Source organism: Thermobia domestica, chromosome 17, assembly GCF_964235325.1.
Source record: "Thermobia domestica chromosome 17, izTheDome1.hap1.1, whole genome shotgun sequence".
In the NCBI taxonomy this organism is placed as follows: Eukaryota; Metazoa; Arthropoda; class Insecta; order Zygentoma; family Lepismatidae; genus Thermobia; species Thermobia domestica.
This window is the reverse complement of record NC_137470.1, coordinates 131,753,278-131,774,929: the sequence shown is the minus strand read 5'-3', so window position 1 is coordinate 131,774,929 and position 21,652 is coordinate 131,753,278. Positions and strand designations below refer to the sequence as shown.

Genomic DNA, 21,652 nt, shown 5'->3' with positions numbered 1-21,652 from the left:
ATATGTGAAAATTTGCAACATTCGGAATATTTTTTATTTTTACTCCCTTATTCATGATATATCCTTGCAACATCGAACAATAAGATTGTTTCGAAAGATTGGAGGAAGGCACATACAAGTTCCATTAAAATCAAATAAGCTTTGCTAGAATTATAATGATACTTCCTGATGGACAGACACAAACGTTGGTTGAGTCAAATAGTAGAACCTCGTTACTCTCGTTTCAATTACGTTTATATTTCTTTTTTTTCGGATGCAAGCCTATTTTTGTAGTTTAACAATAGAAAATCTAGAAAACTCTTTTTTATCTAGAATTATACTTCCTGTCTTATATTATTATCTTACAAAACAAGTAAGAGAAATCAAATAGGATGAAATCAGATCTGAAGCTGGAATAGTAATTTATATAACTACTCATTCCATGAAAAGAAAACTAAGTGTATTTTGTGAAGATTCGAACATGGACCAACAGACATGAAGGTAACAAAGGTACTCATTATGCTAAGTATTCACGTGCTACACGCCTGCGGAAAAAAAAAAAAAACGTTTAGTTGATTTTTACATTTCTAGTATGTGCAACATATAACAGTTCTTTTTTTTCTTTTTTCCTTGGTTTTTATTGTGTTATGTATTGCGGAACCTGCACTTGCAAACGTAATATGTTTATTTTAAAATCAAGTTTCACTGGTTAAATAGTTTCAGTAAGGTCAATCAAATACTTACATCAACTGATTTTCTCTATATTTCATTACTACATGTTCCAAGATATACTATCATGCAAACAAAGAAAATGCATTTTTTTATTGTGACCAATAATACCAATCTTGGAATAAGGTTCAATCATATTACTTTTATTGAAATGCCTGTCCTAAAGGAGTGAGCTGATTTCAAAGTGTGCCCAAAGTAGAGAATCACAGAACTCCTCGTTTTAGGGAGATGAAACTTGGCGTGTAAACTTCTTATGCTGAAGAACTGGACACATACCCCAACGATTTCAGACATTTTGCTTTTAGGGTAAACAAGAATGGCAATGTCTGATTTTTTATCAATTCATCAAATATTCTCTCAAGGGTATCTGTCTAATAATGACGAGGAAACTGGTGATAAATTCGAATTTCTTTTTCTTTTTGAATTCAGCTATTTTTGCCTCATGCCGGGTCTTTGTCATGTCACTCTTACTAAAATACGTATCCTAAGGGGAAGAGGGTTTAAAAATTAACGGAATAAATAAAATTTCAAGGGAACCTATCAACTTAGACAAAACTGTGTGTAAGCACATTATAATAAACAAATACTTATCGCACTTTTCCTCGAAATTCCGTGTTTATGGGAAAAACGTGTAATTTGAAACAACTTTTCCTATACATTCACATCGACGTTACACGTATCATCACGTAAAATGGGCTAATCACTTAAAATTATCTTTTAAATGAAAATAGTATATTCTCAAGATGTCGTTTTGTAACACCACTTCTAAAAAATTCAGTGTCCTTAACAAGGAGGGCAGGTTCAAAATGTATGAGGAAAATAGAGAATCTTATTGGCCCCTTAGATTTGGAAGATGAAACTGGAAATTACAATTGGTGATTGAAAATACGTTGACACGTGTCCCAGCATTCTCGACACTTTCGATTGCAAAACTAAAGAGGAGAATTTCTATGTGGGTATTTTCATTTCCCGTTTGGTATTCAGAAAGTGGCTACAATGAGATAATAGTTGAACCGTTTAAAACTGAATATTTGAATATCGGCCTAGTTAATAATTGGGTCCACCTCGGATTTTACAAGTCGATGGAAATCCATATCCTAACGGAAAAAGGGGGTTTAAACATAGCTTTCAAACCTTCTCCATAGTTCTTTCATTTTCTTGCGAAGAACACGCATTCCAGCTAGTAATTATATACATATATAAGAGAAAGCTATCCAAAGATATTTTTACATACGGAACACAGAAAAGATCATTTAATTGATCTCTTTTTAACATGCTTTGAAAGTATTTTATTTCTTTTAATTACTGGACTGGATTCCTAGATCATTTGACATGAATTCAACGGAATAACTGTAGGTAAAATTACTAGAAATCCACAGGAAAATTGGTGTGACAACCCATAAACGGGAGTAAGTAAGCAATAGGAGACAATTCTTAATGCATGGTAAGAAGTGGCCCAGGAACAATAATACGTTTCCAGGTTAATTCACACCATACCAACGCGAATCAAAGCTGTAATAGGAGCTAATTGGGGCTACACAAGATACTGATCTTAAATAAAGTCACTGCCAATACAAAAAGCTATTTAAAGTGCTGCCTCATTGCATCCATTTCTCTCGTAATTTACTTCAATTGAGACTTGCAATTTCCCAACGTACCACTACAAATAATGATTATTGGGTAGTAACTTAAACGTTTTCCGTCAGAAAGCGATTAACGTAATCTCTTTCAAAGTATTAGACCTATGTTCGATTTCCGATGTAGTACTTTTGTCTTTAGTAACGAGTAACATTTGTTTCAAAATCATTCGATTTTTGTGTGAAATATTTGAAATTACAATATGACAAGGGGTAAGGTAACCATCTGTCATTGTTATCTAGAGGAGACACTGAAATTCATATAATCAATAAATAATAATGTACTATAAAGAAAAGACAACAGAAAAAACGGGTAAACAATGAAGAAATGTAAAGGAAACTAACACATATCCACAAAAAATCTAATAGCGCAAAATTATGATAGAAAAGTTCCACTTGTTATAACGAGAACAAAGAACTTACATTGGTATAAAATAATTTTATCATTGACATACTTGTCAGCCATCTGAAAAAATGCTTCGTGTGGTAATTCTTCCTAATGCAATCGAAAAGTTACTGTATAATCTATAGAATATATCAGTGCTATGAAATGTTTCCAGCATAAATACGTTTTTCATAAACATAGTTACAGCTGTATAATATATATCTTTGACGAAAAAGCAATATAGAAAGATTAGCTGAAATCTCTACTTTGCACGAGAAAGACAGATTTAAGCAAAATATTTAAAAACGGTATAATTAAAACCATTTTCCTCTCTTTAGGATACTTATTTGCGTTGAAACGAAATTAAGAAAACTCAACTCGGTTAATTTTAAATAACTACTCTCCAAGACTCATCTGAACCACTCCAAACATATTCACGTGCTAATGAAGAGACAATGTCGATATCGTTTATAAATATATTGAAAAAAATATTACAGAAATTTCCTCTCCTTCATTCTCCCTTATGTAAAACTCAAAGATTTCATTTCATTTTATTATTCATTATAATCAGAATTCCTTTAAACGCCTGGCACGCTCATTTACTTAGCAACTTCATATTTCAAGTATGAAAATTCTCACATGAGAGATCGTGAGATACTTTATCTTACAAATATTTTGAACCCTTTCCTTCCTCTTTGGATACATATTTTAATCAAAGTAGGATGTCAAAAATCCCGGTTCGATGAATACACAGAGTACTACAAGGTTTTCAGCGTAGTTCTACTCGTCTACTTACAAGTAACTCCTAAAACCGTTTGAAGCATCTTATGAGTATTTAACGTCCTATCACTTTAAAATTCTAATAGACCAAGTACTCTTTCTTGGTCATTTGAATCTCTGCAGTGTATTTCACAGGGAATTACTGCAAATGAACTAAAATAACTATTATAATAAACATTGCGATTCGAGAGACTCGCACCCGAAACGAAAGACTCCTCATTATAAACAAGGAACTACGTGTTTCAGCGTTTTCGGAAGTTCGCTTCTGAGGAAACGGGTATCGTTTCCCTAAAATTCAAATTTATCTTACATTCTTGAGAAGATTCCGAATGTAAAAACTCTTTCTATGCTGAAGGTGTGGAATTTGACAAACTTTTAGTTAAAAGTAATGAAATATGTTCCTCCCTTTCACAAAATTCCGCAGGTGGAAAAGCAATTTTTATATCCAAATTTCCCTTTCTGAAAATACCGAATGTAAGGATTCATTTAACATGGAGAAGTGAATTTTTTTGTTTTGTTTTGTTTTTTTTTAATGTAAAGTGAGGAAATTTGTTTCTATGTTTTTAAAAATTCCGTAGTTTCAAAAATCGTAAGGAACTCATTTCTATACCTAAATTTCCTTTTCTTTATTCACAGAATCACCAATCTAATTATTCTCATACTTAAAATAATGGCAATACTCTTCGGAAGAAAGGAAACGGGCAAATTTATAAAAATTCCAATTCCAATACCTTCATTCCGAGACAGCTCGATATTGGGATTTCGTTAAGTTGGAGGTGTGTTCTGCAATAATCAACCCATTCACTATAAATACGTGATTCATATTAAAAAAAAAAAAAAAAATATGTATTGGAATTATAAATGACTATTTATACAATGTTTAATATTCTGCTTTTATATTTATTAAATCTTCCTGTACACAGAAGAGAATCTTTCGATAGTATTGATAAAATTTAGCGAACGTTTATTATGTTACACAATGATTTCCCTGGCTGTGTAGAAACTTAAGGTTTTGCTTGAGGGGGGAAGACTCTCTGGTATAAACAGTTCCATGTTTTTCATTAATATATTATTAATTATATACGATTAAAATTATACAATTGATTAAAATGTATACATATCTCAAATAGGGAAGACAACAACCTGCCTACCCTCCAGTAATGACACTCTTGCTTGAGTGAAGAAATAAAGAATTAGTTTTTATGACGAACGCCTTCCTCTATTGCTTTTTGTGAACGCTAACTTTAGATTGTTTTGTATTGGTATTTAGCGTCCCTTTTAAGACCGATGTTACTTAAGACTTGGACGTATTGCTTAACGTGGAATGCGAACCACAGGAGCTTCCACGCCGAAATGAACGTTTCAGACAAGAATTGTGACTTTGTTTACTATTAAAGGTGTAATATATTACATAGCCGGGATAAAAAAAAAAAAAAAAAAATCTTGCACACGATCATGAATGCTCTGTCCGTAACACGGAGATACTTTATTTACAAAAAAGCTCGTCTCGCCAGGATTCGAACCCAAGTTAAAAATAAATAGCAACTCGCGAAACCTATTACGTTATCCTGTAGGTAAAGAAACCATGTTTATTAGCATTTTCCGTTTGTTTCTGTTACTCTTCTGTTTACGGTCTACTTTCCACATCTCTTATCACGTATTATCTCTGAATCAGTTCGGTCATTCAAGTCTGCGGTTACGTAATTCTGACAAACTTATCACGTGCAAGTGCACTTTACTGAACTGCATGTTCTTTAGTGTTTAATCCAATGGGATGTGAATATCAATGAGTCAATGTTTGAGTGAATAAATTAATTATCTTATTAGTGTAAAAGTATTGTGGAGAAATTAACTTTATTTTAGGAACCTTCTTCCCATTGGATTTCACATCCAGAAAGCTTACACCACGTCTTATCCCATATAATTTTTCCTATTCTAGCTGGTAATGGGCTGTATCTGCTAAAAAGCGTTTTTTAAATGGTAAAACATTAGGAGGGAGGTGGAAAAGCAAGCATTGAAGAAGAAGATATGTTTCCAAAACGACGGTTCCTTCGTTGTACTCCTCCCATGTATTTCCATTTTTAACTTCTTTCACTAATTCATCAGGTTCAAAAGTTTAATTCCAAGACAACCATCACCGACATGTGTAAGGGAGAGACGATTCTTTAGTTAATTGAATTATAGCGTTGCACATTGGAAGGCTAAATTAGTCAGGACGATGGACAAAATAATCGCTGTCTAAGCGCGTTATATGGGGTTTTGATGCGAGTTTATTCGATTTTCAGTTTAGTCTTCCTTTTAGCAGCGAGAATATGAGTCGTGGACCTACAAGTTAACGTAAGATCCGAACCACATAAGCTCCCACTGGGAACTGAACCCGGGTTTCGAAAGTCAAAGGTGTGAAGAACAAGCGAGTTTTGAAAGTAGTTCGTGGTAATTGAAAAACATCTTTTTTTTTTTTTTTTTTTAGTTCAAATTAGTTCCATCTAATAACTACGAACTTGTTATGCACCCTATCGCCGGGTTAGCGGTTCACAATATGGCCTAGACTTGATTGGTGTAGTTTCAGCCACTCTCTCTCTCTCTCTCTCTCTCTCTATATATATATATATATATATATATATATATATATATATATATATATATATATATACTAGCGTTTGGCTGGCTTTGTGCTCCGAGCCAGGCCCTTGTGTTTTCACGTTTGCAAGCCTACGGGATCGCATTTCTAATGTATCAGATTTTGCACCAACAGTGAATTCCGTACATTTGCTCTTAATATTTGCTGAATACGGCCAGCTGGGGGCTTCGCCCTCAGAACTCGAACATTGCTCGGCCTACTGCCTGGCATCTAATAAACACGTAATTCTACCGAATTTAAAGTTTCGTTTCGTATTTCAACTAACATAAGATTTTTTCATCCAAGAAAAAGTCCATCTATAACATGGACACTTTTATTTCCCTTTTGATCGCCTGAAAGCTAAAAATATTCATTGTTTTTTTTTTTTTTTTCAATTTTCCTGTCTATGACTCCCGGCAGGCTACGATCATGCCAAATTTCATTACTGTAGTCCTACTGTCCTTCAGGAACTGCCAGGGCATTTTGGTGTGTAGAAAATGCTCATATAAATAAAATGGGAAAGATTTTTCAGTTCCCCATAAAACAACTCTAAAGTAGGAAATATATACTTTTGATGATTTGCATAGGTAATAGTAATAAAAGCTTACAAGCATACCGAATTTGAAATTTTTATTTCAATTCCAAGAAACTAAAATATGAGATTATAGGTTCAAAAAAAGGACCATTTAAATAATATGGATGATTTCTCCATCGCCCTTTCAAGTCCTCAAAAATTAAAAATATTCAGTTTTCGCAATTTTCCTGTGAATATTTTTCATTCCCAAAAAGTTACAATCATGTCATATTTAATCATTGTAGCCCTAGAGGATATGACAAATAATTTTGGGGAGTAAAAGATTTCCCGTATCAATAGCATGGGGAAGATTTTTCAGTTCCCCATAAACCTACTCTAAAGTTCGAAAGTTTTACTTTTAGCGATTTTATTCAATCATGTATGGAAAACGTACAAGGATACCGAACTTTAGGTTTTTATTCCAATTCCAATTACCTGAAACATGAGATTATAATTCCAAAAAAAGAAACATATAAATAACACGAGAACACACCGTAGACCAGCTTAAAATTAAAAATATTCAATTTATGCTATATTCCTGTGGATTAGCAAATAAGTTAAAATTATGTAAAATTTCAACTTTCCACATCAAGAAGAATCCGTTATTTTATGTCAGTTCCTGATCTTTTGTATATAGTTAGGATATACATAACTAAAAACAGTGATATACGCCCGAGAAATATTAGTGAATTGTATGAAATGAGTTTTCTTTGCAAATATCTTGTAAACGAACGTCTGAACTCCTTAAGGTATATGAATATTTTATATTGCAATTGATATGTACATTGCGTAATCAAGCATGTGATTATGATTAATTTACAAAACGAGTCAATCATAAAGATTATATGAATGAAAAGGATTATTAGTATTTTACAAAAAGTGTTTCGTAATGATTATCTGTTTCCTATATAAAAATACCTTCCCATTAGTTTCTTTTCTTTAACAAAACTTATCTTGACGAACATAACTGTTTTACATTCACTTGTTTCAATACTCATAATTTTTTTTTCATAAAGTAATTTTTGACACGTCTAATGAATAATGATCATCTATTATTTATCCTCGTGTTAATAATAACTGGTACTTCTTCTCATTTATGCGTTACGATTGTTGAACGTCAATATTCCGAGATCTCAAAGAGGAAATGTGTAGGTGAAGTGTTTGGAAACCTCACAAGGGAAGTTCGGGAAAAAAACACTCGCCTGCAGAGAAACTAAGCATGCCATTTGAAAGACCAAATCATGCTGATCACAAGAACCTAATAAAATTCCTGTACGGTTGAGAATATTTCGAGAGATTCAACTTGGATGTTTATATGAAAAATGAGTATATGCACATTTAAACGCGTTACATGTATTATTAGCAAGGAATACTGACATGATGGTTTGAAGTTGCTACTGGTTGATCACTGTGATCAATTCACAAACTGTCCAGTGCAATTGAATGACGGATGGCAAAGACATAATGGTTAGAATTTACCAAAGAACAGCACACGACTTGTACAATCATTTGATGTGTTTGGATTCCGACCAAAGATTATGGCAGGAAATTTGTACATACTATGAACCTTCTCCTTCCGGATGTTATGATGAACCAAAGACACAATCAAATAAAGTTCTTGTCCATGTTAATGAATCAGTTCGGATCACCGCGATACATTGGAATGTTTCAGTTTGCGTTACACAAGGCAGGTTACCGAAAAAATTATATACCTTACGTGAACTGTTCCCTTAATGGATGCAACACAATTTCAAATACGAAATATTCAAGGTGCAAGGACTCTTTAGCCTGCGTCGCTCGTCCATAGAAGAGAACAGTGAACAATATTTTCCATCTTTAACCTATCAATAATATGAACAGTATAATGACTAATTTTAACTAACAAACCCGTTAGCTATTAAAACAGTGTTTTCTCTTACCTCCGATAGATTTCAATTTGTATGTCAATATTCGTTGATGTTGTACTTAACGCGTTGTACTTAATGTTGTACTTAACGCGTTTGAATGCGCATATATTCATCTTTTAATACAAATTCCCAAGTTGGATTTCTGGAACACTTCTCAACTGTACAGGCATTTTGTTAGCTTGTTGTAATGAGAATGAATTGGTCCTTCTAAGGGCATGCATAGTTTTCATGCAGGCGGGTGCTTTATCCCGTACTTCCCTCGTCATTTGCTACTAACACATCTTGGCTCTCCACTTTGAAAACTTTAGTTTTACTCTACTATCCAGCTCCTTTTCCCCTTAAAAGTTTCAAAGCATGTAACTTTCAAATTTACGCTTGATATATTTTTTCGCTTTAACGCAAATTCTACGTTAGTGTACTTTGTGACGTTCATTTGTATTCGTACGATTCGTATTGTGTATGCTTTTCTTTAATTGTGCTGCCATCTGGTAGCACTGAAAGAAAGAGAAGTAGAAGGAAAGGAAGACCAAAGCTGAGAGAATTCTAGGTGAATAAACTGAAATTTTTGTATATGTGTTAGTGCATACAATGAATCAGCAAGGTTTTGCTGAACGTGTCGATGTCTTGACATCAAAATTCATTCGAAATGTGAACTACGCATTATGTTTAAAAAGCTATAGTTATATTCGAAATTTTATAAACAATTTATAAAGGTGGTGATAAAAATATTAGTGCTTTTTGAAAGTGTCTTATAAGCTATTACTGAAGTAAATCTTTACCACAATGTACTTCGAAACAAAAAGTGGTGGAGGACGAGCTAGTTTGAGATGAACAAAATTTCGGCGGACAAACTGTAAGATGAACAAGTGTATGATGCATTAATCATCGTAAAAATCACTAAGTTATTCAAATTTCTACGACTGAATTGTGGAATACTACAGTTAAATGTTTCTTGGGAGGAATCGCTTCATAAATCGTAAGAAGGACATAAAGGACAATTATCGCAAGAAGATTCATCAGATTTAGAAATGAAAGGACTCTCACCTCGTGATCACGAACGTTCGCGTGCTCCGATGGACTAAGATTTTATTCTTGCAAGAAACTTCGAAGTATTTCTACGAACTAACTTTAACATTGGGGCAAGGTAATTTTGTAAATCTATAGTGTTACAGGTACGTTTAATTATTAATAATAAATGGCACTGAAAGTATTTATGTTTGTTCGTTCCTTTTCCAGGCAGCATCACTAAAGTAAAACGAAACTGTGAAATTTCGTGTAATTGATCTGTGAAAGTGGGTGATGCTCTCACCTATTTTCTTAATCACATCTTAGGTTTTCTCACAGATGAATCCGTCCGAATCTGGACCATTACGGTAGGGTAAACTGTGTCTTCCTGAATCATTGGACGATTGACGGAGAGACGAGCCTTCTGAACCTACTAGTAATATAGTGCAAAGCTGTATTACTTGGAGGTAAAGAATTGTGCGTTGTCTGCGGGAACCGTCTAATGATGGGGCATGACGGGCAGGGCGGAGCTGTACCGTAATAGAATTACCCTGAACAAGGATGTGCAAGAATAGGACCCTGATACCGTAATAGAATGGCTAAGACCCTCACAGGAGCAGGAATCCTATACCGTAATAGAATGGCGTTCCATCCAGGGGCAGATCAATTAATAATAATTTATATTATTATTAACTGATTTGTAACGGATGTAACATCTGGGAGAGGACCTAGGTGTTATAATACTTGACAGGTTTCATTTCTCATGATATGCTATATGCGCTAAATTGAAAGTATCACTGGCATTTATTGTGTTTGTGTATTTATAACGTATAGTCATGGCAGAAAGTGAGAATTTAAGCTTGCAAACTTTGCTTGAAACTATTAATAAAATTAATGATGCTGTCAATGATACCAAACAACAAATGCAATCACTTAATGGTGCTTATAATGATATCAAACAACTCAATGATGTTATTAATGAGTCAAACAGTAAAACCCATCAACAAGTTGAAAAATATAACAACGAAACTAGACAACGGTTAGAAAAATGTTTTGACGGTGTTACAATTGGAGTATCGACGTTACAGGAATCTTCTATTAAGTTGAAAAGGAGCTTAGAAAAAAGTGTAGACAAAATTAATTGTTCAGGTTCGTTTAAACGATTTTTGGTGCAGTTAGATGATAAGTTTGAGTCACAAAAGAAAGAAAGTAATGAAGTAAATAGTGTTGTAGTTACTAGTACTTGTACAAATAAAGAATATGCGAACACTCCTAGTCCAGTTATTGATGAAAGTTCTTGTCAAATTGCTGTAGCAGACACACCTAGTCTGAAAATAGTTGATAAGCGACAGGTAAAAGAAGATTGTGTGTTGTGTGAAGGGTTGAATAACATTCACGAGCTGTGTGCATACCGTTTAGCGAAAAACAGCACTAATGTCATCATTTATTGTAATGAAATTGGAGGCAAAAATAAGACCTCAATGCGCGTTAGTAGCTTGTTATCGCAAAAACCTGAAAGTGTCCTAGGTAGTGAACCGCTTAACGAGTTAGAATTTATCCCCATCCGCACTAGTTGCTTTTACTTTGTTAATGTAACAACTGTCAAACTAGGTAATGTTGAAAGTAATCTGCACTATTGTGAGTTAGTAGTCAGTCAAGTACAAGTTAAGCAGATCAAACAAATAACTTTCTTTGTACTCGTATGCACGATGTCTGTACGTTCAAAAATCGAAGATAATAGTTTTGAATTCAGTAACCTTCCCAATTATAGTGATAACTTTGTCTCCTGGAAAGAAAAGAGTCTGGTTTGTCGTGAAATTTTCAGTAGCGTAAAGCATATGTGTAGTAAACTTGTCAAAAGCGCATTCATTTACTAGCTTACAGCAAAAAGAGTAAGAAAAATAAACGAAGGTTGCTAAAGTCCGTAAGAAAGTGAAGAAACTGTTCCGTCTATTGCATAACTTTCATAAATTCTCAAACAAGGTTTTGCGTTACAATCTTAAGAGTAAATTTGAATACCGTCGTAGTGTAATGATAGAGTATGCTACACGCAAAAATAATTCTGCTTATGTCTCTGAACTGTCTTCCGAAAGTTCTTGCACGAATGACAGTAACTTTAAACCTAGCGATCATAGTGGATCATTAAGTATTGAATCAGCTGTTGCATTAGGTGCAGACCGCGGGTCATTTGTAAATGGTGAGAACTGTAAAATTTTTCAGAAGACATCTGTCAGGTTCTTGAGTAAATCGCACGCACTGATAAGAACCAAAAGTAAATATAAATGCAAAACAAAATGTAGGTCAAAGATGTTTGTTAATGAAAAACCGTATGTTAATTGCGTCATTACAACGAGAAAATCCAAACATACAGGTGCATCAAAAAACCAATTTAGAATAAAAAGTCAAATTAGTGATCGATTAAAATTTCGAAAAATGCTAGTAAAGCGTGCTAAAGTTTTCGAAACAAAGGAAGAAATTGTGAAGATTGTGATATAGCTCAAAAGTTAGTGAATCTAAATTCTAATATAAACCAGTGTTCTAATTCAAAACTTGGTAAGCGATCCAAGGCCAGACACAGTGTTGCCATAATGAATGAGAAATTAAAAAATGCAAAATTTAATGCTAATAAAAGGAAAGCCAAGCAATACAGTGTATTAAAATGCAAAAGAAAGAGCAATATTTTGTGCAATATTGCCATCTGCAGTGTTGAAAAACAAAGTGCATATATAAATATGGTGTGTTCTAAAAGTAAAGCTATGATTAGAAACCACTTAATCACTTGTGATTTCACGTACATGATCTTTTGGCAAATGAAGCCATACAAAATTATTCCTGAGTTAAAGAAACCGAAAGTAGGCGTAGGTTAAATAGATTATTACCTTCCGCCGAATTGTTTATTTGGAATATATGATATTTGCAATGATTTTGGAATTGTCGAAATTTTAAAGTTATTTTTGTAATCGTCGTCGTTTCAAGATACATACCTCAAATTGTCATTCTGTTGAATTATTCTGTATGTAGTAGTTTAGACGTCAGCTCTGCTAGTCTTTATTTAAACGTAAAAGCAAATTACTCTGAGTTGAAGCATTTTGGTATTGTAACAAGCGAAAGTTATGACGAAAGTGAACCTGTAAATTGGGAAAATAACTCATAATGGCTGACTATCGCAGGAATGAATAAGCTAGAAAAAGAAATGAGAAATATAATGCATCCCAGGAAGGAAAATATAAAATAAAAGAAAATGATTTTGTATTTATGTTGCAATCACATTTGAGTTCAGCTGTAGACAAAAAGATTCGTAAATTCTTTATGTTCTATAAAGGTCCCCTGTTTTGTAAAAATAAGATTTCGGACAAAGTATTCGAACTTGTAGATCCTTTAACCGGAGAATCTTGTGATGTACATTCTATTGATCGTATGAGAGTGTGGAGACCCACTCAGAAAACTAGGAACATCTGGTTAGAGTTAGCTAAGAAACATATTCACGAAAAAGAAAGCAGCGAAAAATTTGATTCTTGTGAACCTGAAACTTTGGTAAATGTGAATTTCTTAAATGTGACGAAAGTTAATTTGTCTGTTTTCAACACGAGTGAAAATAATAATTTCAATGTTCAGTTGTTGTTGAAAGAGTTATTCAAATGTGACACGTATTTGCAGTATTTAAAAGATAAACTAGATTGTCGACAACGTATTCTTATTGGCTTTAAATCATTTCTTGAATCCAGAGCTAAATAGACGTGACATGTAACAAAAAAAAAAAAAAAAAGTCACGGATATGATTGTACTTTACACATTAATGTGTATGAAAGTATTATTCAATAATATTATTACATAAAAGAAATACGAGCTGAAAACCCTCCTTTACATGAGTTGCCATATTATCTCGTTGATGTTTTCTGACAAGTTATTGCAACTAGTAGTAAGACCTTAAACCACCCACTGCATGAGGTGAATCGCCTAGCGTTTATGTACTATTATTAATGTAAACGATGATATACTCTAATTTTATTAGAGTGAAAGTAAGTTTTTGTGTCTCAGTGGAATACTGTAACACGAGTATTAAATTATGAATGGCAACTCCCCCCCCCCTCATTTTATTTTTAACCTTAAGGTCCATTTTCTATGTTGCTTTTATACTCCTACCTCACTAGAAGGTATTGTTGCCATTCCAAAGGGGTGGGAAGAAACTATGAATATATGATGGGTAAGGGAGACTTATAAATTTAAGTGGATAGGCGCTGATTTGCGTAAAAGTGTGGCAGACTTACTTCTATCCGACCTCACTCTTATCGTAACAATACGAAACAGTGGTAATAAACTTATTTCATGTAGTTACTATATTTAAATGATGTGTAATCCTTGTATTTGTGTGTAACAATTTTGTTTTCTGTAACTTCTTTCTTAGAATGATGTAAGAAGTTTGAGGATGTTTCGTGATTTATGCAATTTTAAGTATAATATGTGTAGAGTAAGTTCGTTTATTTCCTCTTGTGGAATGTTGAAATATATAGTTCTTATTAATGTTTATTTTATCTGTTTGTCTGATAAACCCAGTGATTCATACTGTCTATTTGTTCACGTTTTCTAGTTTTTGCATTATATTGTAAAATAAGTAATGTGGATACTTTATGTTTAAATAATGTCACAATTTTGTATAATGTTTGTGTTATTATTGATAATAAGAGCGCATATAGCAATATTGTAAGTGAAATATTACAAGCATATCATGAGATTTATTTGTATGTCAAATATGAGTCATGCACATGTAATTGTTTAATTTAGTAACAGTGCCAAAAAAAAAACTTTACATACAAAAGCCCCATAAATTTTTATGTATAAGTTCCCCACGAGTTCGTTATTTTTCTGCGTTAAAATGAGACATTTTCATCTAATGAAGTAATCGCCCAGCGAAAGTTCTTATAAAATTCCCAGTGAACTAGTGTCCTGAGTAACAATGAAACAGTGATTACTACTTAAGTAAGATTACAGTACAAGGTTCTTGAACGTTTACCATTGTTCAATGGTGCACGTACAGTCCTTTCGACCGCCAATATAACTGCTCCAAATTTACGCTTGATATATTTTTTCGCTTTAGCGCAAATTCTGCGTTAGTGTACTTTGTGACGTTCATTTGGATTCGTACGATTCGTATTGTGTATGCTTTTCTTTAATTGTGCTGCCATCTGGTAGTACTGAAAGAAAGAGGAGTAGAAGGAAAGGAAGACCAAAGCTGAGAGAATTCTAGGTGAATAAACTGAACTTTTGTATATGTGTTAGTGCGTACAATGAATCAGCAAGGTTTTGCTGAACGTGTCGATGTCTTGACATCAAAATTCATTCGAAATGTGAACTACGCATTATCTTTGAAAAGCTATAGTTATATTCAAAATTTTATAAACAATTTATAAAGGTGGTGATAAAAATATTAGTGCTTTTTGCAAGTGTCTTATAAGCTATTACTGAAGTAAATCTTTACCACAATGTACTTCGAAACAAAAAGTGGTAGATGACGAGCTAGTTTGAGATGAACAAAGTTTCGTCGGACAAACTGTGAGATGAACAGCTGTATGACACATTAATGATCGTAAAAATCACCAAGTTATTCAAATTTCTACGACTGAATTGTGGAATACTACAGTTAAATGTTTCTTGGAAAGAATCGCTTCATAAAACGTCAGAAGTGACATAAAGGACAATTATCGCAAGAAGATTCATCAGATTTAGAAATGAAAGGATTCTCACCTCGTGATCACAAACGTTTGCGTGCTCCGAAGGACTAAGATTTTATTCTTGCAAGAAACTTCGAAGTATTTCTACGAACTAACTTTAACATTGGGGCAAGGTAATTTTGTAAATCTATAGTGTTACAGGTACGTTTAATTATTAATAATAAATGGCACTGAAAGTATTTATGTTTGTTCATTCCTTTTCCAGGCAGCATCACTAAAGTAAAACGAAACTGTGAAATTTTGTGTAATTGATCTGTGAAAGTGGGTAATGCTCTCACCTAGTTTCTTAATCACATCTTAAGTTTTCTCACAGGTGAATCCGTCCGAATCTGGACCGGTACGGTAGGGTATCCTGGGTCTTCCTGAATCATTGGACGATTGACGGAAGGACGAGCCTTCTGAACCTACTAGTAATATAGTGCAAAGATATATTACTTGTAGATAAAGAATTGTGCGTTGTCTGCGGGAACCGTCTAATGATGGTGCATGCCGGGCAGCGCGAAGCTGTACCGTAATAGAATGGCTGAGCCCCTCACAGGAGCAGGAATCCTATACCGTAATAAGTATATGTATATAATCTTAGAACTGAAATCCAAAATTTGATATTTGCCTATATACATTCAACACAATTAGCACATATAAGTACATATGGTTCCTTTTCTGTATGTGTTAACGTGAAGGTACGCAAATAGCCTGTGAGTAAGAAAATAATTTCTCATTATTTTTGGACGGATAAGGATGCTCACGTGTTTGGGATTCTACGAATGTAAATTTTAAAACAAATACATGGTTATACTCCTACGTACGAAGTTATTCACCTTTATGCGATAACATATGGTTTCTCAAGATTGATATTCGACTAAATCTCTTGCCACATTCCTGGCACGTAAAAAATTTCTCACCTGTATGTGTCAACATATGGGTTCGCAAGTGGGCTTTGAGACCAAACATTCTCCCGCATTGGTGACACATCTGATGTTTCACAGTACTATGTTTAATCATATGAGTTGTCAAATGTGATATTAGCCTAAATCGCAAGCCGCATTTCTGACACATATGAGCTTTCTCACCTGTATGGGTTAATATATGGCTTGACAACGCATTTCTTTGAGTAAATCCCTTGCCACATACCTGGCAGGTATGAGGCTTCTGACCAGTATGTGTTAACACATGGTTATTCAAACCTGCTCTTTGCATAAATCTCTTTCCACAACACTTACACATATAACGTTTCTCACCTGTATGTTTTGCTATATGGTTTCTCAAAACTGATTTTTGATTAAATCCCTTGCCACACTCCTCACAAGTATAAGGTTTGTCACTCGTATGAGTAAACTTGTGAATTCTCAGGTAATTTTTCAAACTAAATACTTTCCCACATTTCTCGCAGATATGAGATTTTTCCACAGAATGTTTTTGCATTGTGTGCTCTTTCAAAGCTGATTTGACAGTAAATCTCCTTCCACACTCTTTACACACGTGAGGTTTCTCGCCTGTATGTGTTAACATATGGGTTTTCATATGGCATCTTTGAGTAAATGCCTTTCCACATTCCACGCATATATGAGATCGCTCACCTGTATGGGTTAAGAAATGTTTTCTCAAACGTGATTTATACATAAAACCCTTCCCACATACCTCACATGTAACACGTTTCTTATGAGACATTTTACCTGTATGAGTTAACAAATGCTTTCTCAAATATGATTTTGACTTGAAATTCTTCCCACACTCCTGACACGTAACACGTTTCGTATCTGTATGTGTTACAACTTGGGTAGTGAAATCTGATGTTTCAGTATTTTCCTTGTGACACACCTCGGAACTACGATAATTTTCATCAGAGTGAGAAAATATTTCCTTCGGTGAAATATGTGAGGTCCGGCATCCGAAAGTAATCACTTTGTGGAAACTGTAAAATAATTCAAATTGAAATACAATCGAACAGTATAAACTGCAATACAGGTCAACATGAAAAACGTGGTCTTGACTTATGATAATCATTAACCCTTATCCGGGCAAGACATTTTTGTAACGTAAACGGGCAACCGGGGCCTGTGAGGCCCAGTATATATTTTAAGCGCAGAACACTCAAAATTCAATGTCTGTTGCCCCATACTGTTCCGACTAAAGGTTACAATAGTCACGTGTTCAATATATAATTATGTGACAATTTGATCTAATATGTGACAGGAATTTCACTAAAGTTATACGGGGCCTCCTAGGCCCCGGTTGCCCGGTTACGTCAGGAAAAGATTTCCAAATTTTTTTTTAAAAAAAAAAAGCTTTACCAACTCGATATATTCATGATTTTAACTTCGACGAAAGATAGAAGAATTCAGTATTTTATGTCTTCGAAATATGTATGGTTATTGAGAAATTTTAGAAAAATGAAGCTACTGGGCCTGGGAGGCCCCGGTTGCCCGGATAAGGATTAACGCAATGCAGAAGGAATCACTTAAACGCTATGTATTTTGATAAACAAAACCAGAAATTAATGTGTTATTACATAAAATATGTAGAAATAAGAAGCCAGAAACTCAACGGAGTCCACTATAATTTGATTTCTCTAAGCTGGAAAGCAAATTACATAGTCGCTATTATAATTATACATATTATACTGAGTGTTTGAGAAAACAGAAATAAATATTGGAAAATCAGTCAAGTCCCATTTATAGCAATTATATATATATTGTAATTGCTATAAATGGCTATAAATGCTATAAATGGCTATAAATAAATGCTATAAATGCAAAAGCAGCGCAGGTAGACACCCACGTCATTCAAGTGTAAATGATATAATATTAAGAGCATTAATATCAGCAGGGATCCCAGCAGTGAGGGAACCGATTGGATGCAGCCGATCTGACGGAAAAAGACCCGATGGTATGACATTAGTACCTTGGAAGAAAGGAAAGGCATTGATTTGGGACTTCACATGTTCAGACACCTATGCCCCCTCCAACCTACAATATGCCTCAGTACAAGCTGGACTCGTAGCTGCTCGAAGAGCGAAAGAAAAAAGGAATAAATAGAGCAATCTACTCGATAACTATTGCTTTGTCGCAATAGCAATTGAGTCTAGCGGTTCTTGGGAAGAAGGAGGCCTCAAATTTATAAAAGAAATCGGCCACCGTCTATCAATTAAATCAGGAGATAATCGAGCAAAAAGTTTCCTGATTCAACACATAAGCATAGCCATTCAACGTGGGAACGTGTCGGCTATAATGGGAACGTTACCCACTAGTAAAGAGCTAGAAGAAGTCTTTCTTCTGTAATTGCGGAGAAGGGAGTTTAGGAGAAAAAACAAACATCATTGGTGCATCAATTTATGTAGCAACCGAGCAAGGAGTATGAAGAGACAGCTCACAGTCCATAAGTTTATATATATATATATATAAAACAGCATGAATGCTGTACCGTACGTCAAGACAGTGACATAACATGACAGGTTGGAGCCTTTGAAAGCAGAAGATTTAGTAGTACCTGCCGAACATCATGGGAACAAAGTACCGAAGAATAGATATTTACTCTTTCATTTGAAATTTTCATTATAACAGTTTTTTTTAATAATCATTGTTATTTTACAATTCTTATGTAATTACTTATGGTTGTATCTAATTGCTTTCAAATCTCGATTATTGGATTAACTTATTTACATGAATGTAAATAGATGCTTTCAAATGCCGATATTGTAAAATTTGTACAAAATATTTTAAAGTAATATGTAACAATATCATATAATTACATTGTTAATATATATTGACAATTATATATATATATATATATATATATATATGTGTGTGTGTGTGTTACAAATGCCATGAAAATGTGGCGTGTTGTTGTAGAAGAGACAAAAGATACGATCTTCATAAACACAAGTGCGTAACATAACGTTAATTGATGGGCACAAAACAATTGTTATTCATACAAATTTGTAAATAATCTGTCAAAGACCAGTACATACGATTTAATATTAACACTAATACTAATGTGTTTGAGTATATGTGATAAGTTTACATACTGTTATTTAAAAATAATAATATTTTTTTCTACTTAATTTTGGCGTGGTTTCAACAACTTTAAAGTAAGTCGGTAGCTTATTACATAGTTTAACAGATATAAGAAAGAAACTTTTCTGGGCACATGTATAGTTTTGATAAAATGTGTATATGTACCTTTCTCGTGTGTCGTGTGAATGTACAGTCGTCTGCTAGAAGTAATTCGCATATACCTTAGCATTCGCATATTATGTAATAATTCGCGTATACATTTTCCACAATAACCCTCTTTCCTTAATATATTATGTTTCTCTGTGCTTTTGTTAGCAAAACAGTTTAGCAACTAAAAATTCTTTATTTTTTTCTGTAAAAATAAAAAAAGTAAGAAACGTATAAGCAAAAGATCTTAATCGATATGAAAGGTTAGCCGTGTTAACTATTACCTGAAAGAACTGTCGAAAAATTAAGGGAAACTCAGTCACTCTGGACAGTTATTAGGATCACACACAGAAATGTAAAGTCTACGAAACAGGAAGAACACTACGTATTTCTGGAATGAACATACAATGTATACATTATGCAAAGATGAACAACAGCTAATAAGATGTGGGCCGAGAAATGTGTCCCAATAGGGGAATAATTTATGGGGTATACCAACGATTTCAATGGAGAAAATACACCACTATATGAGAACGCCTTGAGACCATCCTAACACAGTATCACACATCGTTGTAAAGATTATTGAACGCAGATTTCAACTATGCAGCATTGATCCCTATTTCACCCACCGGATAGAAAAAGATGAAAAATTACCAAGGAGTTATTTATTGATTGATTTATTATTGAAAAATTATAATTGCTGTATCGCATGCTGTATCCGAATTTTACTGCGGGAAGTATACCATTGTATGAAAACACTGCAATGGAATAGTTTTCCTCATATGTTGCAACTGGAAAATTGACTAATAGAATTGGAACATGGCCCTTAACAGTTTAACAAAGGGCCTGTGACACATCCATAAGGTGTCTGGGCCACAACAACCGATTTTGATGAAACTTGGCAGACTAATAGGCCACCTTGAAAAACTAATATAACTAGCAAGAATTTGTCGAAAAGCTGTAGTTTCTGAGATACAGTCGATTCATTAAATATGACATTTGTCGTGATATCTCGGGAACGGCTCCACCGATTTTCAAGCAAACTTTGCAAGCCGTGGTAGATACAAGGTAGCTTTAAAACGAAATTAAAACGAATTATCTGCACTTGCGCATAATGCGCAAATAATTGTGTGCATGCGCATATCTCGAAAACGTGAAGACTGCAATGTATTTTTCTCTTGCTTAGTTTGAACTACATGACGAGTATAACATAATGCAAGAAAAAAACTAGAGTCAAAGGTGAGCGTTTCCAAGCAACTGAGGTGAGATGTTGGGGGTTGTTTGCCCCCGAATATACCTTCTAGTTACGACACTCTGTCTGGCTTCTCAGTCATACATTTCAATTACACCTCTGTAAAAGTCATATACAGTAGTTAACGTTAATAGTCGCAATATTCGGGTCGTAGTGATATCAAGTACTATAAGTCATCAATGTTGCAGAACAGTAGCACAGTATTAAGACAGAGCGTAAGGATAAACTATGAGGCCTGTAGTCGTGATCTATTGGAACTAGTGATAGGCACAAAAACCGGTTTTTCGGTGTTTAGGAAACCGAAACCGCGTTTTGAAATATTTCAAAACGATTTTTTACCGAAACCGGTTTTAACCGACATCGGTTCGGTTTTCACCGAAACTGGTTATCCGTTTTCTTCAAAGCAGATTCGTTTTTTCACCGGATCCGGTTTTCAAACCCGGTTCCGTCTTTATTTAATTGGGTCTATTTCTGACCAGAATAGTGTTCCATTGTTCTGTGGAAATCGATTCCGTTTCTATAGAAATAGTTTTATGTTTTCAGAAAGTTTTAACAGAAACCAGTTTTGGTGAAGAACCGAACCGGATTTTGGAGAAAACCAAAACTTGTTTCGGTGAAGAAAACGAACCTGTTTTGGACAAAACAAACCCGATTTCGGTGGAAAACGAACCGACTTTGGAGAAAATGAAACCGGTTTAGATGAAAAAGCGGACCGTTTTTAGAGAAAGCAGAAATTTCGGTTTTTCGAGATACCGCTTTCCAGTTTTTTTAAACGGTTTTGCCCATCCCTAATTGGAAGCAGGCTATACTTTTTGCCACGAGACTGTTTCACGCGACGAGATGAGACAACCCCAAAGGTCTCGTCCCATGACAACACTAACTATATATTGGTAAG

At 34.2% G+C, this 21,652-nt stretch overlaps 1 protein-coding gene across 3 annotated transcripts in view; it reads right to left on the bottom strand.

Annotated features, from left to right (window-relative positions):
• Nucleotides 1-6,743: 6,743 nt before the first annotated feature.
• The window catches only part of LOC145674345 (uncharacterized), a 74,854-nt gene continuing 59,945 nt past the window's right edge, over nt 6,744-21,652 (bottom strand). For all 3 annotated transcript variants that reach the window (XM_081744278.1, XM_081744276.1, XM_081744277.1), the window contains exon 3: nt 6,744-17,257. In XM_081744278.1, the coding sequence (XP_081600404.1) occupies nt 16,156-17,257 (1,102 nt within the window). In that variant the 3' untranslated portion in view covers nt 6,744-16,155. The remainder of the gene's footprint in view (nt 17,258-21,652) is intronic.